Genomic DNA, 23,330 nt, shown 5'->3' with positions numbered 1-23,330 from the left:
ACTTGAGTTCTTGCAGTATTAGAGAGGTACGGGTGGGGTGTTACTCTTTACTTCACATGAAAGGTACAGCCTGTAACATCTAATGCTAGTAAGTGAGTGCTAGGTCTCTTAAGTACGCTATATTCACAATCCAGGATTCCGGGATAAACTATATTAATTTACTCTGTATAAGTTGAAGTATCATAAGCTTAGTGTAAGAAAGTAGTGTCCTAGGCAGTTACTATCTACGACACCAAAATGTCAGCCACTTGGCCTAGGACATGCTTATAAGCCTCCCAGAGTAGTCATGTCCCATAGGCCCACAATGTGACACTGACACTTACATATGCTAGGAAGCTCTCTAAGTATAGCTTCTATGCAAGGAGCGGATAATCTTATCGAGTTACGACATGTGAGAATGCCATTTTTCTAAGCGCTTATCTAATGATATGTTCTACCTGGCTTAGGAGGCTAAGTAGTAGTAGAAGTGCGCTTAGGGGGTACGTTACTAATATATACATGATATATGAACGGCAATAGCTCTGATGCAACTTGATGCAACCTAGTAGCATTTAACCATTATTATCACCCAAATAGGGTTACCTAAATTCAATTTGGAATGACATCGAGAAATGACCAATTTTGAATATGCTAGAGATATCGGCGGTGTTGATTGGCAGAATAAAAATATGACATTTTTGTTCTTCCTTGCTCTCCCGGATATTTTTCCCACTTTTTTTTTTCACACACACAGCATCTCTTGATATTTTATTTGATTACGCAAGTTTACATTTCTTATTTTTGTGAGATCTCGTCCTCTAGCTCCCATATCTGTCGATCTACCTGTATTTGTTCCGTCCCTGGTTTCAAAAGCGAGGAAAGACCAGACCTCAACAGATCCTCATTATGGCCAAGCGTGTCCAACACGAAGGTGGCGATTACCGGCCCAAGAAAAGATCCAAGAATGAAAGAAATGGAGAGGGATCGAGGATCTCTGCGACTGCAGAAGCTGTTAGAAATGAACCTGACTCTAAACCAGATGCTACTTACGTTCAGTCACCAGCCCTAGGTGATCTTTCTCAGATCGAGATAGACCAGTTTCTCGCGAAGCATTGTATTAAAGTGACCGATTCTTCGGAAGCGCCACCGCTGCGCCCCATTATGTCGTTTTCTCACCTCCCTAGCAGCTTCAGCAAGATCTATGACCCATTGAGCTCTTTCTCGTCGCCAACACCAATTCAATCTGCAACATGGCCTCTACTCTTCGCCGGTCGGGATGTCATAGGCATCGCAGAGACCGGAAGCGGGAAGACATTGGCTTTCGGATTGCCGTGTATTAAGAAAATTCTGGATTCAGGGAAGGTCAAGCGAAAACATGCAAGACCTGCAGCAGTCATCATTTCGCCAACCAGGGAACTTGCAATGCAGATATATGATCAGCTATCGAAGTTTGGGGCCTCTGTGGACATCAGAGTAACATGTATCTATGGGGGTGTGAAGAAAGATGAACAGCGCGAGGCACTGAAGACTGCAGCTATCGTTGTTGCCACCCCTGGTAGACTGAAAGATCTTAAAGACGATGGCTCCGTGGATCTTGGAAAGGTCAAATACCTAGTCTTGGACGAAGCGGATCGCATGCTGGACAAGGGTTTTGAACAGGATATAAAAGACATTATCCGCTCCACGCCAGATTCAACACGCCAAACAGTCATGTTCACAGCAACCTGGCCTCCAAGCGTCAGAGACCTGGCGGCTTCTTTCATGACTTCAGCTGTGACTGTCACCATCGGTGGTGATCCGTCCGCCGATCCGCGTGCTAATACCAGGATTAAACAGGTGGTCGAGGTTGTTAAGCCTCAAGAAAAGGAGGCTAGGCTTGTTCAGTTGCTCAGTCGCTCTCAGCGAGGCGCAGCAGTTGGCGATAAGGTTCTTGTCTTTTGCTTGTACAAAAAAGAAGCGGTTCGTGTCGAGAGACTTTTACGAAGCAAGAACTTCAAAGTCGCAGGGATACATGGAGATTTGAACCAGCACGAACGATTTAAAAGTCTAGAGGCATTTAAAACCGGGTCGGCTACTGTACTTGTTGCCACCGACGTGGCAGCCCGTGGCCTTGACATACCGTCAGTCAAATTGGTTATCAATGTCACATTTCCTCTAACAGTCGAGGACTATGTACATCGAATTGGCCGGTTAGTAACGATGCTCTCTCTCGGCTGGAAGTATTAACTCCATTTTAAATAGGACCGGGCGCGCCGGAGCCGATGGCCATGCCATTACTCTTTTCACAGAAGCGGATAAAGCCCAGTCTGGCGCGTAAGTTCTCAGAACCGTCAATCAGCCTATGTATTCGAATAATCTGCTAATGTGGCCATCTTCCTAATATGTCACAGGTTGATAAACGTTCTGAGAGCAGCCAAACAAGATGTACCGGACGCTCTGCTCAAGTTTGGAACAACCGTGAAGAAGAAGCAGCATGGTGCGTACGGCGCATTCTTCAAGGACGTGGATACCAGCAAGTCAGCGACAAAGATTGTTTTCGATGAATGAAATCGTATTACTTTGTCTTGCGGTAAGAGGTGTCCTGCTTCCAAGTTTGACAAACCCGGTTGTACAATCTCCTCAAACATGTTCTCTCGAAATATAGACTATCATAGAGGGCCGTCAGGGCTCGTTCAAGTCTTGTTCAAAGGGTAACTCACATTAGAATAATATAGGAGGCGCAAAACCCTGCCGTCCCTATCAGACCATGAGAATCGCTGTGGAATAGCTCTGGCCCGAGTATCGTGATTGTGGTCATTAGAAAGCCTGTAATATAGGTATGAGGACTCAAGCAGAGCTCGGTCAACGTTATGTCGTTGTCATGATGGTGCATGTACTCTCGTATGAAATGTAGACTCCAAAGTATGCGGACTGTCATGTTGACTATATTGGCATACACCAAGCCACGAGCGCCGAGATCGCCAACGCTCAGGAAAAGGTAGGCCGCTAACGCAAAGCATGCCGAGAAAACCCCCATCCAGCCCGCCTGCGATCGAAGCTCTGACCCATTAGCAGCAGACGAGACAAAGGCCTCTGTTATGCCATTAAATGCCAAAAAAGGTATATAGAAGCAATAAAGCGAAAGTAGTCGATAGACCTCAGAACCAGCCCATTCTGTCCCTCCCAATAGGTGAAGAATTTGCTTGATTATGACGGGGTTCAAAGGAAAGATGAAAGCAGATAGGATCCCGTATGCCTTCATGACATCGGTAAGATGAGTCTTAGCAGCCTCAATGTTTCTTGGATTTTCTCCATTTACGTCACTGAGACCCAGGAGCGACGAAAAGAGGGTGCGAGAGCTCTCCTCAATTGGCTGGAAAAGGACGCGAGCTATAAGACCACCATAATTAGAAGCGAGGAAGTATATCCCCTGATCCTCTAAGCTTGACATTGCGGCAAGCATCATGGCGTCCCCTTGCGTGAGCAAATGCTTGACCACGGATTGAAAGAAGAGATTTGCAGATAGAGAGATCAACTGCGAGGAAAACATGCCCAAGATATAAACGGACTTGTTGTCTCTGGACCTGTTATCATGGCTGTCCTATTTGATAGTAATGACCTCCACATACCTTGATCTTATGCGGCTGGGCAGAAACGAAAAATGCCATCTACTCGCTGAGTTTGACAGAGCTGCAGAGTAGCCGCAGAGAAGCACCAAGGCATAAAAGAGATGACCAAGTGCAAATGGAAGTATACCGACATTGCTTCCATTCCAAGATGCCCAGAGAAGTAGACCACACGTTGTTAGACTTCTTACGAATGCTGCGGCCATTTCAACGGTTGCCCTAGTCTTGTACAGCATATATCTGTGGACTACAGCAAAGAAAGGTTCAGTGCATAGCTCCAAGGTCGACGCGAGACAGACGATTGCCACACTGCAGCGATAGAAAGATGTTTGAGCAACCTGCTCAGCAGCAAACTGTATGTAGAAAGTACCGAGCAAGATAGAAAGCGCAATTCCAACTGCAAGGCTGAGGTAGGACATGTTCACTATTGATTGAGTCGCCATGGATTGAGCTTCCATTTCCTTGTCGCAAGCTATGCGCGGCTTCTCTTGTTTGCTGATATCGGGGGATGATGGCGAATCAAGAGGCTGTCTCAGAATGGCTAATCTGATGGCCTCACGAGAGAAGTATAAGATCGTAACCATGAACAACTCGAGTTGAGTTGCTGCTCCCAGAGTCGCTGGTGATAGGTTCCTCAGGACCAGTTGATTGGCAACAAAGGTGAACAGCCGCGAAACCAACTGGATCATGACCAAAAGCGTAGTCCCTGACACCGATGATGCCAAAGCCTTTCTAGTGAGAAGGCTGTCTTGCTTGGACATAGTGGCATGCTCTCTGCACGTCTCATATGAACTTTTTAATCCGCAAGTACTATCGAGCTGGGACTTAATGCATGGATAACGAAGGTTTAAACACAATCTTGATTTAGAGGAGTATGATGTTAGACAAATCTGCAGTCTGTTGTCTCCAGGAATGACATGCTTTCTCTAGGCACGCGGTGTTGACCAGACAAGGTAGAGCTCTGTTGTGATGTTGTCTTCTACCTAGCCGCAGCCGCCACCGCCGTAGTACGGTGAACCACACTGGGTCCGCACATGTAGAGGACCCAGTGGAAATCACGAAGGCAAACTGACCTCCACATCTACCTCTACCAAGATTCACCCGTCTGAAATGAAGATGAAAGAGCTTCTAGTGTATCTATCCATGCACTTGCTGAACAGATTTTTTGACTGAGTGAATCTAGTGTGTTTTGGTTTTTCTGCGTTCTAGGATTCATTTTGCGGACGATCATGTCATCTATCCATCGAATAGTCTTTCTCTATAGCGGACTTTTCTGTATTACAGTAGTACCATAATTGTGAAGGCTAACGTCGCTGACGCTTGTGAGGAAGGGGGAAAAAACTAAGAACTCCTTCGCCTAGTCGCAGTGCAGGCTGATGTAGAGTAGATAGGTGTCCAAGACCCGGAAACACCAGGAGAAAGTCGAGATCGCAAATCCATCCGCGAAAGAAGGCTTCGGCAGGTGACATGCTGCACCTAGATCGGGCTCTTTTGCTTCAAGGATATCGCATCAACGGGTCGAAGGACTAGGATTAAACCCCGGTGATGTCTGACTTCTAAAAAGGAGGGAGGTAGAAAGGATATCCGCCATTCTTCGTCTTGAAGACGTTGAGGAGGAAGCTGTACATACAAAGCAGTACGCCTGCCCAGATTACGACGGCCAGTTGCTGTGCCTTCTTGTCCCCCATGCGAGGGACCTTCATAGAAAGAGCAATCGCTGCAAAGGAAAGTACAGCGTCTGCAATCACAGTGAATCGTCAGTATGTGTGTGGACAAATGGTGTCTCCGGAACTTGAACGACTTACAAATGGCAGCGACAATCTGCGTTTCCATGCCGAACTGGTTAGAGAATCCACCAGCAAAATAGCTAATGCCTCCCTTGCCGTCACCTACGACGTAGGGTACTTTGCGGATATGATTGAACATGTGGCCACTGGTGAACAGCAAGATAGCAATCAGGCTAAAGCCGGCCCACAGATTTCGGTTTCTTATGATCGGCAAGGCATACGGAGACAAAACCGTAAACAAAGTTATCACACCCATAAGGAGAGTGATTGCAGAGATAATTCGCATGTAATTGATTGGGCGGATGAGAGGTGGTTTTGCACCTTCCGGAAGATGTCGGCTGATCCATGTGTAGAGTTGGTCGGCAGATAATGGACTAAACATCTTTCATCAATATGGAAAACTCATGTGGCAGATCCAAGAGACTCTTACCCAGTGAAGTCGAACCTTACGGGTGCATTGTCAACCTTGGCAAAGGGGCCGACTGTAGGAGGAAACAAGAGAAGGACAGGCGCAGTTTGAAGCATCAGCTGTTTCCTCATCAGATCAGATGAACAATACACCAAGAGGGCTCAGGAAGAATGATCATTCTTATACCTTCTGGAAGGTCTCCTTGCCATTACTGAAATCCAGAGTAGCGAGGAGCAGCTTTAAATCGTCTGACTTGGAGCCCTTATTCCAACTTCGTGCAATGAGGTCCCACTCGGATTGGAACTCGCGACATAGCGCGCAACCATAGCGAGCGTCAGTAGCTGTTAGAAGAACCGCGACATGGAAGTCGCGGGGTTTTGAGGTCAAATCATGATATGTAACATCCGTCAATCCAATCGGCGCGACAGGAGATACTGATTTGTATTTCTCGTACTTATTAGGGTCTGAGGATGTACAAAGCGCGCTCGCCGCAATGCAGAGGAAAGAGATGAGAGAGTTGAGTTTCATTTTCTCCAGGGTCTGGAAGAATGACTCATTTAAAATGCTTTGTTGAGCTCGAATGTGGAGGAACACTAGAAGACACAGTGAATGAGCGATCCTCAAGCGGTCATTATCTGATGTCTGTGTAGGAGGTATTCTGGATGGAGTAGAAGTTGGCGGCACTTCATAACTACGCAATAATCGCTTTAGTGCAACCTAGAGAGTCCAGGTGTCCACAACTTCGGGAGCTGCCGAGCTAGTTGTTCCGTTGAATGTTGACAGACGCGTGTTGGCCCGCTGCCCCAAACAATACTAACAGAGGCACAGTCAGTACATTAAGTTGGCTGACTCCCCGTACATACCTGTTGATATCGTCACAGACTGCGTTTTCAAACATCACCACGGACCCCGGACAAACAAGACTCCATAACACAATAATACAGTCTTGACGACTCAATATTGGCTACACTTAGTCGTTGTTGATCTCCCTTGCAAGCGGACACTGATTTCTCTCGTCCCAATGTCAGCACCGGGTTTGGATGATGTATGCATGCTTTACGACCACGAGGTGCAAGTTAAAACTTACCCGATTCCTCAGTGCCGAATGGCACTTATCACTGCACACTATGAGCAAGAATATGAACGTGCAGTAGGCCGCACAACCCTTGTTCTAGAAATCGAGCGAGCTCGCGAAATACGTATGCAGCAATTACTTCTCCAGTTCGAAAATGATAGCCTGCACTTGCAGCTGGAGGAGACCAGCGGAGAATTAGTCAGAGCTAGAGAATCTGAATCGTGCCTACGTGTTCAATTCAATAAAACCCTCAATGAAGCGAATCGCTTAAAGAATATACTCGCTGCCTCGTCACGTGAAATAGAGAATCTTCGTGTACGTTGCTCGTTATCCCTTGACCGGTTGGAACATCACTCTGACTATTACAATAGGGGGAACTTGCTTCTCTGGGCAATACTGCTGTTGAATCTAAGAGAGTGGTAGACGAGAATATTCGCCTATCGAAAGAAATTTCCAACTTGCAACTAGAAGCAGAGCGGTTTAGGGTACAAAGCATCTCTTCCCAGAATACCGTCGCCGAAAAACAGGCATTGAGACGCCAGCTGATTACGGTCGAAGAACAATTGGAGAACGAAAAGCGGGCTCACGAACGTGCTCACGAACGAGAGACTCGTCAGGCAGGGGAAATTGCGAATTTGTCCTCGAGACTTGAGGAAGCACGTAAGGAACTTGCAGAGCAAATACAAGCTCGGGAACGACAAGAGCGCAGTGCTCTTCAACAAAAGCACGAAAGCGAAGCTCAGCGCGCTGCTCTCGAAGAAAGGATCGAAGATCTCAATCGAAAATTGCGGCAAGTCAAAGATCAACGCCAAGAAGCTCAGAGTAATGGTCAACAGCAGCGTAATATTCTTAAAGCAACTGGAAGTCCTCGGCCCCATGCAAAACCTCGTGCTCCTGCTAATCGAACTATGGGCACTCAATTTGTTCCCACACTGACCATTGCAACGCCAGGGGCGATCAAGTCCTGGAATAAAGGCATCAAGCAACCAACAGCATTGCCTGGCGATAAATCGTCTTTCTCGATTACCCCATTTTTGAAACGCGCGGGTGAACCTCGGAACCCTTCACTTAGTTCTGATGACGATTTAAATGAGCTACACACGGTCACTGTGTGCGCGGGGACACCTGGGAAAGTTTCCAGTGATAAAATTGGTTTCGCCGAGAATGCAACTATCAACAGCCCACAACAAGAAGACGAGCTGTTTCCCGGGGGGGCACCGTCTAAAAAGCAATCAGAACTATCCCACCATATTGGTACCAAGTCCAGGATGGCCAGAGCAATATCGTCCAGGTCACGCTCCCCACACACTGATGTCGAAACCCATGCAAAAGGTGACGATGTTCCAAAGAACAGGGCCGCTAGTCAAGGTCAGGTGAAATTGAAGAAGCGTAAATTGGGGTTTCAGCGAGAAAGGAACTTGTTTGAGGATGAAGAAGACCCGGACAACCAGGACATAAGAAAGCCGGCGCGTAAACTTGCTCCTGGCCCTGGACAAACTTCCAGAGACGATATACAGTTAACGGCCCGATCCAGTATAGTGCACGGCCGAGGCTTTGGTGCCCCTACGGGATTCTCCCCGTTAAAGCGAGACAGAAAGAGAATGTAGGCAGTGGAAAACCCTGAATAAATATAATGTATATCTGTAGCAGTAGTCCTTGGGTTTAGCAGTGCTGTACTTCATCTCACCTGCATTCCTTTTTCATGAATGTAGATTCTCACATGGGAAATTCCGGTACCTGGCTTAATACTTGCATAAGCCGCTGCCCAGACTTCATTCCAAGTGTAGTGACCCAAGAGGTTGACCGATGGCTCTTATTAATATATCATAAACTGCTTAATCTACAGAATGCCCTCTGTTCATTAAAGGTAGAAAGCCCACCACTTATGTATCAAACTGCAATGTAAGTCCCAGATTGACACAGGGAGCAATAATTGGACTGGTCGCTGTGTTACAGAAGGTGCATAGGGTTGACTACATTAGAAGCGTCTCAATTCAACTGAAAGCCATTTTCGTTTTTCGCAGACTAAACTAGATATTTGAAGTTTCATTTCCCTCAATAGAACATAGTTAGAATAATCTAAAATTAAGTATATGGTTTATATGAGCTATTTAATGTATTTCTCTTTATAAAACAAAATTATAGTGCTGCATCTAGAGATATCAAGAATTAGGATCCTACTCCGTACTATATCTTTGATCTATATTGGTAAAAGAGAATGACCCCTCTATAGTTAGGTATACTATTTAGCATAAATTACATAGCTAATCCTGTATACAAAGATAGGAAGAGTAGCTAAATATGGAGTATAGAGATATTACATATATACCACCTTAATCTTATACATTGTGATAGCATAGAAATATGGTTTATAAGCTAGTACTTTCTTATTATAATTTTTTAGGATATTCTATTCTTTGCATGGTGGATAATATAGGAAATGCATACTTTTCTGGGGCTCATGATTTATCATTTAGATGTTGGTTTTGTTGAGGGGGACCTACGCGCAACCCTGTGGATTAAATCTTATAGGGGCTGGTTACAATGCGTGGATTAGCTCCAATGTTGCAGCTCCTCAGCATCAGTTAATTAATGCTTGATTTAGAGAGGGAACAGCATGTTTTAATGAAAGGACATAGGCGAGGGGATACCTACCTATACTATAAGTTTAGCAATTAGAACCCTATAATATAAATGAGAGCTATCATTGCAATTATTTGTCGTTGATAGATTACTTAACTAGCTCTCCACCCTAAGATTTCACATGCCATCAGTTACTACCTTACATTGTTTGAATACAACTTCAAAAGGGCTGTCTATCAGAGGTATACTATCTGCAGAGTTTATCCAATGTCACTTGTTCTTTTCCCTTTCTCGTCACACCCCATCAGGCAGGGTTAAGATCTGCAGTATCTGTATTGTATCACACCTGATTATCAAGGACGGCCCTATTTACCTTAATATTACATCGACAGGATTCCCACCAACCAGAATTTATCGCAGACACCATCAATTGGGGTCTACCTCACAAAGAAAGGTCCCAGCACCATGTTCTTTTCGTCCTGCCCAACCAAGACTATAATACTCGAAATCAATAATACAACGTCCTCCCTCATATTCAAGAGACATTCATCCTCGAAGAGATGGCAAGCACGTCAGATCAAAGACCACTTTACAAGGGCTGCGGCAGTACAAGGGTTGAAGAGCCGTGCAGCATTCAAATTATTGCAGGTATAGATTACCTGAGCCTTACTGCTCATTGTATGCTAAACACAGATATTTTTAGATCGATGAGAAATATCACATTTTCAAGAGTGGGCAAACAGTAGTGGATTTGGTATACCGCCTCGTCGCTTTTAAGTCTGGGCATCCTGGCTGACCTCTGTTATTCTCATCAGGGATACGCCCCCGGCTCCTGGTCTCAGGTTTGTTTGATCTCGTGGCAGTTCAATAGACATCTAACTCTGTCAGGTGGCAGCGACTCGAACTCAACCAAACGGTCGAGTTCTGGGCGTAGACATAATCCCAGCTCAGCCCCCCAAAGGCGTTTCTACCATACAGGGCAACTTCCTTGCCCCAGATATTCAGGCCTACGTTCGGGAGTTCCTCCGCGATCCCTGTAGAGGCAGACTGCGTTCCCCTGGTTCGTGTGACGGAGACGAACACAATATTACGACCTCGAGTTCGACCGCGGGCCTGGAGCAAAATAGAGAGTGCATAGGACAAAATGATGCTGTGTCGGAGAGAACGGTAGATGTGGTTTTAAGCGATATGTGTGCCCCCTGGTTTCAAACCACCGGCTTCTGGAAGCGAAGTCTAAGTGACCCTTATAATAGGATGATGAACACAAGCGGCGTGAATTTTCGAGATCACGCCGGCAGCATGGTACTTCAACAAATGTCACACTTATCGTACATATTTGACTGACCTGATAGGACCTCTGCCGCGCCGCGTTGCAATTCAGCTTTGACACCTTACGGACTGGAGGGCATTTCATTTGCAAATTCTATCAAGGGGTAGAGGACAAAGAACTAGAGCGGCAGTTCAAAGCACTGTTCCATAGAGTGCACAGGATCAAGCCAGAGTCTTCACGCAATGTACGTGCCGGGCATTTCGAATATTGTTATAAGTCATCACGCACTGACTTGCGCAGGAATCTAGGGAAGCGTACTTTGTTGGCCTCGACAGAAGGAATAACGCGTTGAAGAATGAGGTCCTCATGCATTCCTAAATCAGAACTCACCAGCCAGATGTAGCTCCCATCTCATTCTGCTGCCCTGCCGTGCGCACCTGGTATTGGATCACCGATTCTCAAATGATCTCCTCCTCGTTCTCAAGCGACTCGTCCCACTCAATGTCATTTATCGTTTCTTCTGCTCTTGCTTGGACCTTCTGTTGTATCAGCCATCCATATCAAGAGAAATTGCCTTGTTTATGGCCAGTGCCAGATATTTCCGGTTGGGGTTGGGTGATTTGGCGCGGACAGGGGAAGTGAAAGACGAGGAACACAGGGTAGGTTAAAAGAGGCTTGTTCCGACTGACCTCCCTAAGACCACTCAACTCCTCCACATATCCGGGCTCGTTCAAAGCTTTCATCACAAATTCCCAGCCCTGCTCATTGTATGCGTTAACGACATTTATTGAGCAGGCACTACAACAGTCATAGCTTCTTCCTATAACCGAAATGTTTTCGAAGGACGAAAGAAATCCCCTGATTTGGTGTGGCACCAGACCAAGAGGGTGAGAACCGCGGTCATCGCCTGGCAAAGCAGCCGGGGCTGCAGCACCTTGAGGGTGCTGTAGGAGTGAAATGAGCAGCTCAACCGCCAAGGCTGACGCTATTGTTGCTACACCTGGTCGAGTGACGGTGCATTGTTGATCAAGTGTCTGATCTCTTACAGACTTAATTAAAGAAGTCAGTCGCATAAAGACACGACACTTGGGAATGGTGGCTTACGTTCATCGGCGCAACTACGTCATTGCAAAAGTAGCAGCCAAGCTCTGATGTTGGGTCTGCATCGTTTCTGACGCCGTGTCGCATGACCACAAAAGAATCGAATCCAAGCGCTGCGTTTATCACGATCTTACCTGCCGCCTTACCAATGACTGTCGGGAGCCAGCGCGATTCTCTCGTATCCATTAGAAGGAAAATAACGTCGTGGTCATCTACTAGAGCCTTGAGAATACCGAACTCTTTTCGTGTCTTCTCCGTGTCCGTGATAGGATGGCCAGCCATTGGCACCGAAAGAACGTGTCCGGTAGTCTCAACACCAGGGTAGATTTCCGATAGGGCTTGCGCAGCTCGAGTTGCCTTTCTGGCGCCACCTTCTAGGCAGTCTTTAAAGTTAAAAAGTGACTGCCTCACCGGATTTGAAAAAGATACGTTTCCGTTATCCACAAATGTTATCTTCGTAACTCCCCAAGCCTAGAGACCAGCAGCACGGTGAATGTATGTTCAATAGAATTATGGGAAGACGTACCATTAAATTTCGAGCAACATAGCTTCCTAACGTCCCAGCTCCAAGTAAGAGACATCTGGTGCGTTTGATCTTCTCAAGATCGAGATCCGGGCTGATCCTCCATTTCATAAGTTTCAGATTAAGATCAACGGACTGATCCGCCAGCCTAGCCATTGCGCCACGGAGTTAGACGCACACAAATACTTTGAGTGGTATATCCCGTAACCTGCTCACCTCTTAGGGTTCAGATACTCTGTGAGGTCCACTAATCTTCCTGACAGCTTTCCCGCTGAATTCCGTTCCCAGCCAGTTACTTTGGGCGCACCGCTCACTGTTTCAGGAAAACTCCCTGGTCGTGACACCAGCTGACCTTTGCATTCCATTGTGACTACCATGCTGCGACCATTCTCGCAACGTGTATCGCGATACCTCAAAATCTGGGCTCTTCGTAGACCCCAACGTTGCTTGATGAGAAATAGTAGATTCCTCAGCATCCAACCCGGCGCATCATCGTAGTTCGAGGGATCGGCAAAACAAATGAAGCTATCCTCGAATGGCACCCCATCGAAAAACCCGCTTTCATAACTTGCTAGAGATGCGATCTCCCAGTTGTGTCCGGCGCTCTGCTGTGAACTCGCCACCAATGTCCCATCTGCTATTTTTGTCATCTCCTTGGAATCATGCTCAGGTCTGCCATCAAGCTTGGGATACTTCCTTGCGAGGAAGAAGCCTCGCTGACAAGCTTCGACACTGCGAGACCAGGTCTGCACTGCTTCCACAAGAGTCGAACTTTCGAGAGTGGATAAGGCCTTGAAAGGTGACCTATTAATCGGTTCAACCGGAGTATCACCGACGATCTCCTCAGAATATGGTACAGGAGTCCAAGAAGGGGTTGAATGAAGAGCAGGAAACGCGAACCAGTAGTGAAACTTATACTTCTTGAGATCTGCGAAAGACAGTATCATGAAGTAGGATAATTTTGACGGACACAGGTAGATGCTGCCGTCCTCTATGGCATCCAGTATCTTTCCGGAATATCATTAGTAAATTGCATTGACCCTTTGCACTGTGAAGCTGACCGTTTGCCCGGCTTGTTGCAACATCTGAGGCTTATCGATGTCGCGATATTCTTCACAAGTATTAAAATTTTTGATCGACCCTTCAGCTCTGTAATAACCTTCCGGTACACTGGCGTAATCCGTGGCCAATTAGCAATTATACCCTCTGGACCCTACATATCGCCGAGATAATTGTAAAAAGGAGGTAGGAGTTGAGATCAGACTATGGACTCACTCGTCGCTGGTGAGGGCATTTCCATGTATCTGCATCCGACAAGAATTTTTCGGTGCGTCCGTAGAGCGCACTTCGTACAGACCTAATACTTTGCGAGCAGAGTCATCGAGTTTGTCACGGTCTATCTTCAATGTAGCTAGGGCTGTGTAGAACGGGAGCTCAATGTCCGAGGCAAATGGAGCGTACTGCATTTTGTTCGGTTATAATGTCGTGAGGATGTTCTAAAATCCTGAGCTCTATCTCAATATTTTAATGATTGAGCCGCAGGTATATCTGGATCTGCTATGCTATTAAGGGCTCTGATTATGATGACGAGTGTTAGATTGTTCAAGTGCAACTGTATCAGACAGTGGAGTAATGATAGGGTAGGAAGGTAGAGGGGTACGTACTAAAAAAGTACCTAGTAATCAATGATGGGGTTGATTAGGCGGAAACTTCCCGGATTTATAGCATAATACGAAAGGTGAAGACACTCATATACATATCTGAAGTGCTGCTTAGACGCAACGTGACTTTTCCTCTTTCCCATCATTCATCATCTCTGACCAGCTGACTAGGTCAGAAATAAAATGGTCATGGGCAAAGCTTACCCACAATCCATCACTTTCGTCCATTACGGGTAATTTCCGTGCGTTCTTGTTTGTGAAATCACCAGCTTACTCCTCGTCGTTTTGGTCCCGCGCTGCGAAACAAAACTATCTACCTAGTATCTAGTCGGTGAATCAACACACTCTCGGGCTCTTTCTTCCTCGGAATCTTTGGCATCCGGGTATTAGTACTACAGTATCCTGTGGCCTGTGCTGTATTTCTGATTTCTGTTACTATTAGCTTCCCTCTAACTGGACTCATAGATGTATATATATATAATAATAGCGAGAGGCTACACGATGTGGGATTGGCTGATAAGAAGTAGCCGTGACCAGCCCACCCACACCGCGTCATGGCTACATTCATAACACAGATCTCCCTACCCCACTAAGTACATCCCACGCGGCTAGGCTGTTGCTTATAATTCGGATCTTCTCGATTATAATTATCTGTAGGTTCTTCGTACCTCCAGTTACCTCAGACGCGATTGTGTTTGAAATATCAACTGGATAGCCCACTGGTGTCAACATCAGCTTGTAATGGGTTAATACAAGAAAACAGATCATTATCGTACTGATTGAAGGATCTGCCACTTCTCACACATCTCACCAGGCATCTTTTGCATCTTCCTGTCAGGGCCAAGAAATGCTGATTGGCTTGTGTGGAGGTTAATATGAACCCTTCATAACAAAAATAATCCATAATGTGATGGACTAATGACACTGGAGGGGAAAGGAATATGCTCAGGCAAGCACGCCATCGCAGATTACCTCATTGAACATCAAGAGTTCAAACTCCTCGAGCTGAACAACAAACACTACCCTCGGATAACTGATGACCCAGAAGACGATCTTCGGTTACAAGCTTCGGAACTCAGCAACAAGAGGAATTCGGAATTCACATTCGACAGCGTCGAATCCCTCCTAGACTTTGCAACGAAAAGATGGAAAGAGCGCTGGGTCACAACAGATATCTTGGATACTGCGACCATAGAGCGTTTTCTTCAACGACCTTTTTTCCTCCTAGTGAGCGTCGATGCGCCAGTTAGTCTTCGGTGGAAGCGGTTCACAGACAGGTAATTTCGTTGCCAAGACCCTATGCCCCGACAATATATGTTGTATGGAAATATAATGTTTTTACTCCGTTTCTAGGTGCCGAAGAAGACAGCTCGATCCTCCTCCTCTTGAAAGATTTGTTATATGGAATGATCGGCACCTTTACGATAAAGATATTGGACGTGCTTATCTGACGGATCGTGCGCAAGTGCGATTGTTCAACTCATGCTCTTCTCTGGAGGAGCTGCATGTTGCTCTTGAAGCCCTGAATCTCGCCGACGAGCGACGTCTTCGTCCAAATTGGGACCTGTATTTCATGCAACTAGCTTCACTCGCTGCGCAGAGAAGCAATTGCATGAAGAGAAGAGTGGGCTGTGTGCTCGTTAGGGAACGCCGTGTAATCAGCACCGGATACAACGGGACTCCTCGGCATCTTACCAACTGCAATGAAGGTGGATGTATGAAACCTCCCGAAAGCTTGCAGCTTTCTCTGATCTTATCGTGCTGTTCTAAGAGAGACTCACATCGACTAGGCCCGCGATGCAACCGTGGAGAAGGAGGAGGTGTTGGCCTATCGACATGTCTTTGCCTTCATGCGGAAGAGAACGCTTTGTTGGAAGCAGGCCGAGAGCGTATACGCGAAGGCTCAATACTCTATTGCGATACGTCAGATTCCCCGGCCCCTACTTGCTGCTTTCCAGATGTTGATGACCCGTAGATGCCCTTGCTTGACGTGTACAGTCAAGATCGCTCAAGTCGGTATATCGGAAGTCGTGTATTCCCAAGGATACAACATGGATCAAGAAGTTTGTCTAAATCACCACTCTTTAGTAAACGCAGCTAACAGGAGGCAGAGTGCTGCGATCTTGAAAGCTGCGGGAGTATGTCTGAGACAGTTTTCTCCGGTAAGCTACACGATCTCTACCGGACTCGACAAAGAGGGCTTACACAAACATAGCCTCGAAACGGCCTCATCTATCTCCAAAATTCTCAGACCATTTCTTCGGATTTACCCTTGATCAGTCTTTCCGGTGGGAATGATGTCTCATAAAGCATTTGTTCATGATATAGCGTCTAGTTCGACAAAGCGCTATCTACAGACCATCTGATTCGACATTTCGGGATTGTTTTGCATGAGCCATTGCAATAAAGGGATATATTTCGAAATAACGAATAAAAAAAGGGGAGCGTTGGGTTCCATTGGTCAAGTATTATCTCAGTCACAAATTAGTGAGATCATTGTCTGCCGGTGGCAGGGCTCATCCAGCAGGGTAAGATCACTTTTGGATAGAAAATTGTCTTGTACAATAACCCAGTAGCCTGCATTGTCGTCGAGCTTCAGATTGTGCGAACCCGAAGTTGTAAGTACTTCGGAGTGGTGAGAAAGTGGATTCTGGGCGGTCAGCTATCGAGAATATTAATGTGGGCGGAAAGAGGAAAAAAGAGCAAAAAAAAGTAGGTTATCATTTGAACAATGACTCAGCTAAATGTCCCCGCCGTGGTGGGGAGTGATGGTCGACAATAAATGAGGGTGATTATTCTTCTTACCAAGTCACTTTCATTCATTCTCTCTGTCCCCGAATGTTTGTGGCCTTCCCGAAGCCAGACAAAGCGTGTGATTCAGTCTCTACTCGACATTAGTATTGAAGTACAGTCAGTACCTTGTCTTACGGCTTGAGGTACCGGACTGCCGCCATGCCGACTGTTCACCTGCTTGATTACGTCGCAGGAAATGTTCGATCGTTGGTGAATGCGATCAACAAAGTTGGGTTCGATGTTGAATGGATCAAGTCTCCGGCCGATATCCAAAATGCTGACGTGCGCACTCTTCTCTGCTGCTAGTTGTTTCTGCTACTGCACGATTCACAGCTGACATATATCATCATAGAAACTCATGGTGCCCGGTGTTGGCCATTTCGGCCATTGTCTCTCTCAGCTTTCCGAAGGTGGTTTCCTGGAACCGATCAGACAGCATATAGAGCTGGGAAAGCCCTTCATGGGCATATGTGTTGGTCTGCAGGCGCTTTTTGAGGGCTCTGAAGAAGACCCTGACACCCCCGGATTGGGACTGATCCCACAACGAATGCAGAAATTCAACGCTGACACGAAGAGCGTGCCTCACATAGGCTGGAACTCTGCTATGAATACAACCTCGGAGCGTCAAACTTTCTATGGGTTGAACCCGAACAGCAAGTATTACTACGTTCATTCCTTCGCGGCTCTCTACAAGGCAGGCGTATTAGAGAACGACGGCTGGTCAGTTGCTACAGCCACCTACGGTGAAGAAGAATTTATTGGCGCCATCGCTCGGGAAAATATCTTTGCAACTCAATTTCATCCGGAGAAAAGCGGACAAGCGGGACTACGGACTCTCCGTGCGTTCTTGAATGGTGACAAATTCCAGCCATTGGGAACGGAAGGTTTGGAGGCAAGAAAGAGGGAAGACGGGTTGACTCGCAGGATCATCGCCTGTCTTGATGTCCGGACGAATGATGCTGGTGATCTGGTCGTCACGAAAGGTGATCAATACGATGTGCGAGAGAAGGCCGGCGTGGGCGCAGGAGGTCAGGTAAGAAATCTGGGAAAGCCAGTTGACATGGCAAAGAGGTATTACGAACAAGGTGCGGACGAGGTCACCTTCCTCAATATCACGTCTTTTCGGAATTGTCCGCTCGTTGATACCCCAATGCTGGAAGTATTGAGAAGAACATCGGAGACCGTCTTTGTTCCTCTGACAATCGGAGGCGGTATCAAGGACACTATCGATCCTGACGGGACTCACATCTCTGCTCTGGACGTTGCCACAATGTATTTCAAGTCTGGAGCCGATAAAGTCAGCATTGGATCGGATGCAGTCATTGCGGCTGAGGAGTACTATCGTCGCGGCGAAAAACTCACGGGAAAAACTGCCATCGAGACAATTTCGAAGGCTTATGGAAACCAAGCCGTGGTTGTGAGTGTTGATCCCAAGCGAGTTTATGTCACAAGCCCGGATGACACTGAGCACCATACGATCAAAACGAAGTACCCGAACGCCAGCGGCCAGAGTTATTGCTGGTATCAGTGTACAATTAAGGGTGGCAGAGAGAGTCGTGATATTGACGTCCGACAGCTGGTGAAGGCTGTTGAAGCCATGGGTGCTGGCGAAATTCTACTGAACTGTATCGACAAGGATGGAAGTAACAGTGGATTTGACCTGGAGTTAATCAACGATGTCAAGGCTGCTAGCAAGATCCCTGTCATTGCTTCAAGCGGTGCTGGTGTCCCAAAGCATTTTGAAGATGTCTTCCGATATACAACAACCGATGCGGCATTAGGTGCTGGAATGGTATGAGCCGCCTTCATCGTCCCATTAGTTCTCAGCTAACAAGGCCACAGTTCCACCGTGGTGAGTTTACTGTCGGTCAAGTCAAGGAACACCTTCGGAACGAGGGATTTCTAGTCCGCAACTTCGAAAGCGACGAGTGATGGTATACAGTTCGACTGCAACCCAATTTGCGCCCTTGTTACCCCATTGTAGGCAGTATTATGAAGTTCTAGTTAATAGAGTTCACGATCAGAGGAGAGGGGCGTGCTTAAGTTAATACTTGTATGATTTTTTATGTATATAGATGGCTCACATCAAAATCACACCACGGATGCCCATTGAGTCGATATTCATTTTCAAATATGGGATTCTTACAAGAGATGGGGAAATCTCCATTTATCCAGCCTTATCCATATGGCAGCGAACGCCTACCTAGGATGAAAGCATGCGTCACATGATCTAAAGACTTGCATGCTGTGACGATAGGGTTGCTTATAAAATAAGATCACATGACCAAATGAACGTCTTAACTCATTACTCCCGGTACAGCAAATTTCATCCACGAGAGCCTTTAATCATCTTAAGTTTCCCTTTTGTCCGTACTAAAGGACAATATTCTCCTTCTCTTAACATAATTCAGTGCTGCTATAGATCATTTTTCTCCTCTGCTTGCTATTCATCTGACCTGGACCTTGTTCATATTATTCTTTTACCTCCATTATTTGAACACCGGTGACTGTCCAGTAGACCCAAGAACGCCACCTGGATTAACAGCCAGTGCTCTTCACTTCGTTCAACTCCAGTTCCCTCAATTTGGCATCATCTCAGGGCTGCATGTCAGTAGTCAATCTCCAGGCGTGATCAATTATTCATTCGCTGCGGACGTCTTTCTCAGGGCATAGCTCAGACGTCAGGTGTCGTGGGTAAGCAGGATATTTGTGACCTTCCTATGGTCTTTGGATTGGCAAGAGCTTTGCATTCTCTTACCCACTGTTCGTCGCTGCGGTTCAGCTGCTTCTCAACCTTCATGATCCACAGGTCCGAGTTTATTTGTATACAGTAACCCGTACTGTTACTGTTTGGACTGAAGGGAAATCTTTCGAAAGTATCGTTTTCGAGCATTGCCATTCCACTTCCCGTCTCGTGATCTCTGGACTTACCTGAAGAGAGGAAAATTGAGTCATCGTCTGTTATTGGCGATCTGCCATCCAATTCAGTGTTACTTCCTTTCTCTCCGTGATTTTTACTGTCACTTGTATGCTTCAATTTGAAGAAAAGTGTCGTCCCTTCTGTTTTTGATCTAATTACATTCACAAACTCACTTGCTGGACGCGCAATTCAATACAATGTCATCCTCTGTTCACTTCAAGTTCAAGTCTCAAAAAGAGCCTTCAAGGGTAACTTTCGACGGGACCGGTATTTCTGTTTTTGAATTGAAACGTGAAATCATCAATCAGAGTAGATTGGGCGATGGGTCGGATTTTGAATTGTCTATTTACAATGAGGATACAGGCGAAGGTAAGCTCTGCGGTTTTGTTCTTATTACTTTTCTTCGGGCTGGTGTTTCGAGGAAGAACCAGAAAACTCCGAAAAAGGAAAACCAGAAAGCGTCATCGTTGACTTATTCTTGCAGAGTATGATGATGATACCACAATCATTCCCCGTTCCACTTCTGTTATCGCTCGGAGGTTGCCTGCCTCTCGGCCTGGCAAAGGCGGCGCTGCTCGTTATGTATCTGGGAAAATGCCCGTTAGCGCTCGCGGTGCGCCTCGTAATGATGCTACAATGTCGACCCGAGCTATATCAAATACTAGCAGCACAGTGAGCAACAGCGTTTTAGAGCTCAATAACGCGCAGACAGAGGAGGAGAAGATTAATGCTCTTTTCAACCTGCAAGCAAGCCAATGGAAAGAGCAACAACAGGAGATGGCAAAGTATGCATATACCTGTTACATGTGGATGTACTGGATGTACTGCTAATGGACATGAATAGTGCTACACCTGTACCCTTCGGTCGTGGGAGAGGAAAAGCGGTCAATGTTCCTGATCACCCGCCGCCTCCTGGATATCTTTGCTACCGCTGCCGGGAAAAAGGTGAGAGACAACTAGTGTTGAATTTGTGAAGCAGGGTTTAACCGATATGTTTGTCTAGGCCATTGGATCCAAGCGTGTCCGACTAACAATGATCCAAAATTCGATGGCAAATACCGAGTGAAGCGATCTACTGGTATACCACGCTCACTCCAAACTAAGGTTGAGAAGCCGGAGTCGTTGGCACTCGATGGGTCGAACGAAGATCTTCGAAATACAGGTGTCATGGTTAATGCTGATGGTGATTTCGTCATTGCGAAGCCAGACAAAGCAGCTTGGGAGTTGTACCAGGAGAAGGCCAAAGCTTCTTCAGCAGCGGCAGCAGAAGCGGCAGCAGCGGAGTACAGCAAAGAATTGCAGTCCTGGGGTTTGGAGTGCCCTATTGATAAACGTATGTTCTTAGAGCCCACTAAGACACCATGCTGCCACCGAACTTACTGCAATGATTGTATTACCAATGCATTGATTGAGAGTGATTTTGTTTGCCCTGGTTGCGCCACAGAAGGTGTTTTGCTTGACAATCTTTCGGTGGATGATGAGGCCGTTTCAAAAATCAAAGCCTTTGAGGATGAAAAAGCGGACTCGAGAAAAGATACGCAGAAGAACCTCACAGTGCATGATAGCTCATCCAACAGTAAAGGGTCTGATTCCGAGAGAACAGTCGCTGGGGAGAAGGGGCCATCATCGTTGCCGTCAGTCAACGACGCTCTGGACTCGGCTACGAAGAAAAGACCGGCGGACGAAAATCTCCCGAGCACCGACCATGAAGGGTCAAATTTGAGCCCGTCAAACAAGAAGCAAAAAGCTGATCTGATTGCTCAGGCGGGCACCGAGTCGACCAACCTACAAACTCAGGATTCTTCGAATGAGGTCTCGTCCATAACCCACGACCAGTCAATGCCCTTTGGGTTTGGCTTTATGAATCCGCAAAACATGCCTACAATGCCATTCACTGAGGCTGGGTTCATGGGCGGAGGAATGGGGTTTATAAATCCTTTGGGCTTTCCTACAAGTGGTTTTCCGAATAATTTGAATCAAGCATGGAATTCATTGAATAATCCGGGATTCGACTCCCTTCAGAACGGCATTTATGGTAGTCAACAGAGTGGTGCAATGAATGGCTACGGTCAAGCAAACATGTACTCCAACATGGGAAATGCCTCGATGCAAATGATGGGCATGAGCCAGCTTGCAGGGCCCATTCCTCCAAATGCGGGGTTTCAGCAGGGACCAGGCGTTGGCCACTTCTCAAATCAACAACGGACTTCATTTAGTTCGCCATTCGCGAGAGAAGAAGACTCCCCGTATTTCCGACAACCTGTCAATCCTCAACGACACCAAGGAAGACACCGAAGAATAAGGCCAAGTGATTATCGTGAGTTATAAGAGCGTGTGGTAGGATACATGTACATCGCGGCTATGTCTATCACCACTTCCACATCTCTTGTTCCTGCCGGTTCTTTTCTTTCTCGGCAAACCCCGGAATGTTGATAGCCCCAAGCCCTCATTTCTGCCCCTTCAATTTCAGCGGATGGAAAACTCCCTATTACGGGCTCTCATATAATGTTTTGATAGGGATCGTACCGTTTGATCCACAGAAGTTTGTTTTGTACTCAAGCCATCAGCAAAGGCCAAGCAACCTGTGAATGTTGTGATACGCAAGTACGTTACAGCTAGTACTGGGCCAATATTTGACACCTGGGCATGAAACTACCTAGATACTATGGAATCCAACAAGATACGGGATACAAAGATTAACTCTGTAACTGCTCCGCAAGAAGTGTAGAATTAATTACATCTACAGCATTGTTGGCATAATTTTTTGGGTCCTTGGGAAGCTTTGTTTCTCTATGATACAGTCTCTTTCATCGCTGGGTTGCTCTAATCATAGCTTTTTTTATCACATCGGTAGAAGATTCCAGGGCTGACGAGTCGATACTGGAAAGTAGTAATGACCTGGCCGGTCTCCACTGGTTAAGGTAGGTAGGGATAGGTATCTGGGCGAGAGACGGGAGTGCCAAGGACGGAGTAATAAATTCGCCGCCTAATGACTAATCCAATCCAGTCCATATACGGAGTAGCTAACTAACAACTGATAGCCCGAGATTGGCGGAGCCTCCAGGATAATTATGACTTACGGAATCCATCTCCTCATCAAAACCTCGAATCTACCTCCAGTTGCACTCAATCAGCAAAGTGACATTATTCGAAACCCAATCCGCCCCAAATCAAGCATTAGTACCTACCATCATATCATTAATTGCTCTTCCAACTTTGCCTGGATAATTTACTTCCAATAAATCCTTACCAAATTCTGTGCTACCGTCAAGATTTAGTCCACAGAACAGCTATCGCTATGGCTAAATCCATCAATAATCAAAGTAGTTCCTCCAACCAGCTTCAACGGTCCTTTGGCGTTACTTCCCAACCTAGCGTACTCGCAAGCTGCTACAGCGTTGATGCTTTGACTTCCATGGTCAGCGGCTTCCACTACTGCACCACGACGGGGACCGGTAAGAGTTGCCCACACATTTAAATGCAATATTCCGCGTCATGATGTACGCTGACGTCTGCCATTATTGTATAGGAACACAGTGGTATCCCTGAGGTCCCCTCAGGGTCGAAAACCCCTTCTTCAAGTCCTCCCCATTGGCCACCCGTCCCTTCGCCCGTAGGGAGCAG

At 46.5% G+C, this 23,330-nt stretch overlaps 9 protein-coding genes across 9 annotated transcripts; 4 read left to right on the top strand and 5 right to left on the bottom strand.

The window, feature by feature from the left end:
• The first annotated feature begins 685 nt into the window (after window positions 1–685).
• dbp3 (RNA-dependent ATPase DBP3) lies at window positions 686–2,674 on the top strand. Its single transcript, XM_744667.2, has 3 exons — window positions 686–2,168; window positions 2,221–2,292; window positions 2,370–2,674. Exons 1-3 carry the CDS (start codon window positions 886–888, stop codon window positions 2,524–2,526), a joined length of 1,512 nt encoding a protein of 503 aa, XP_749760.1. The 5' UTR covers window positions 686–885; the 3' UTR covers window positions 2,527–2,674.
• Window positions 2,534–4,565, bottom strand: AFUA_2G06295 (oligosaccharide translocation protein RFT1; the record flags this gene model as incomplete). Its single annotated transcript, XM_744666.2, has 3 exons — window positions 3,588–4,565; window positions 2,679–3,536; window positions 2,534–2,624 (listed from the first exon to the last, which is right to left on the bottom strand). Exons 1-3 carry the CDS (start codon window positions 4,343–4,345, stop codon window positions 2,534–2,536), a joined length of 1,707 nt encoding a protein of 568 aa, XP_749759.2. The 5' UTR covers window positions 4,346–4,565.
• A 96-nt stretch (window positions 4,566–4,661) lies between these two features.
• AFUA_2G06280 (OST3/OST6 family protein) lies at window positions 4,662–6,308 on the bottom strand (the record flags this gene model as incomplete). The annotated part of the gene is made up of 4 exons (XM_744664.2): window positions 4,662–5,322; window positions 5,390–5,745; window positions 5,802–5,899; window positions 5,967–6,308. 4 exons carry the CDS (start codon window positions 6,306–6,308, stop codon window positions 5,141–5,143), a joined length of 978 nt encoding a protein of 325 aa, XP_749757.1. The 3' UTR covers window positions 4,662–5,140.
• A 909-nt stretch (window positions 6,309–7,217) lies between these two features.
• AFUA_2G06270 (uncharacterized protein) lies at window positions 7,218–7,733 on the bottom strand (the record flags this gene model as incomplete). Its single annotated transcript, XM_744663.1, has 2 exons — window positions 7,218–7,292; window positions 7,443–7,733. The coding sequence occupies 2 exons, from the start codon at window positions 7,731–7,733 to the stop codon at window positions 7,218–7,220; spliced, it is 366 nt and encodes a 121-aa protein (XP_749756.1).
• Window positions 7,734–8,147: 414 nt separating this feature from the next.
• On the bottom strand, window positions 8,148–11,080 carry AFUA_2G06260 (uncharacterized protein; the record flags this gene model as incomplete). The annotated part of the gene is made up of 3 exons (XM_744662.1): window positions 8,148–8,214; window positions 10,319–10,495; window positions 11,001–11,080. The coding sequence occupies 3 exons, from the start codon at window positions 11,078–11,080 to the stop codon at window positions 8,148–8,150; spliced, it is 324 nt and encodes a 107-aa protein (XP_749755.1).
• A 188-nt stretch (window positions 11,081–11,268) lies between these two features.
• On the bottom strand, window positions 11,269–13,798 carry AFUA_2G06250 (putative autophagy ubiquitin-activating enzyme ApgG; the record flags this gene model as incomplete). The annotated part of the gene is made up of 6 exons (XM_744661.1): window positions 11,269–11,757; window positions 11,813–12,280; window positions 12,336–12,480; window positions 12,549–13,339; window positions 13,394–13,481; window positions 13,608–13,798. 6 exons carry the CDS (start codon window positions 13,796–13,798, stop codon window positions 11,269–11,271), a joined length of 2,172 nt encoding a protein of 723 aa, XP_749754.1.
• A 300-nt stretch (window positions 13,799–14,098) lies between these two features.
• AFUA_2G06240 (deoxycytidine monophosphate deaminase) lies at window positions 14,099–16,301 on the top strand (the record flags this gene model as incomplete). Its single annotated transcript, XM_744660.2, has 5 exons — window positions 14,099–14,862; window positions 14,931–15,270; window positions 15,347–15,916; window positions 15,969–16,056; window positions 16,209–16,301. Exons 1-5 carry the CDS (start codon window positions 14,841–14,843, stop codon window positions 16,299–16,301), a joined length of 1,113 nt encoding a protein of 370 aa, XP_749753.1. The 5' UTR covers window positions 14,099–14,840.
• Window positions 16,302–16,945: 644 nt separating this feature from the next.
• Window positions 16,946–19,080, top strand: AFUA_2G06230 (imidazoleglycerol-phosphate synthase; the record flags this gene model as incomplete). Its single annotated transcript, XM_744659.2, has 3 exons — window positions 16,946–17,068; window positions 17,139–18,578; window positions 18,629–19,080. The coding sequence occupies 3 exons, from the start codon at window positions 16,946–16,948 to the stop codon at window positions 18,716–18,718; spliced, it is 1,653 nt and encodes a 550-aa protein (XP_749752.1). The 3' UTR covers window positions 18,719–19,080.
• Window positions 19,081–19,105: 25 nt separating this feature from the next.
• On the top strand, window positions 19,106–22,629 carry AFUA_2G06220 (cleavage polyadenylation factor subunit MPE1). The gene is made up of 4 exons (XM_744658.2): window positions 19,106–20,075; window positions 20,191–20,491; window positions 20,551–20,651; window positions 20,710–22,629. The coding sequence occupies exons 1-4, from the start codon at window positions 19,904–19,906 to the stop codon at window positions 22,032–22,034; spliced, it is 1,899 nt and encodes a 632-aa protein (XP_749751.1). The 5' UTR covers window positions 19,106–19,903; the 3' UTR covers window positions 22,035–22,629.
• The last annotated feature ends 701 nt before the right edge of the window (window positions 22,630–23,330 follow it).

The sequence above is a fragment of the Aspergillus fumigatus genome, chromosome 2 (assembly GCF_000002655.1).
Source record: "Aspergillus fumigatus Af293 chromosome 2, whole genome shotgun sequence".
In the NCBI taxonomy this organism is placed as follows: domain Eukaryota; kingdom Fungi; phylum Ascomycota; class Eurotiomycetes; order Eurotiales; family Aspergillaceae; genus Aspergillus; species Aspergillus fumigatus.
Note: the sequence above shows the minus strand (reverse complement) of the source record. Positions and strands in the feature narration are given on the sequence as shown.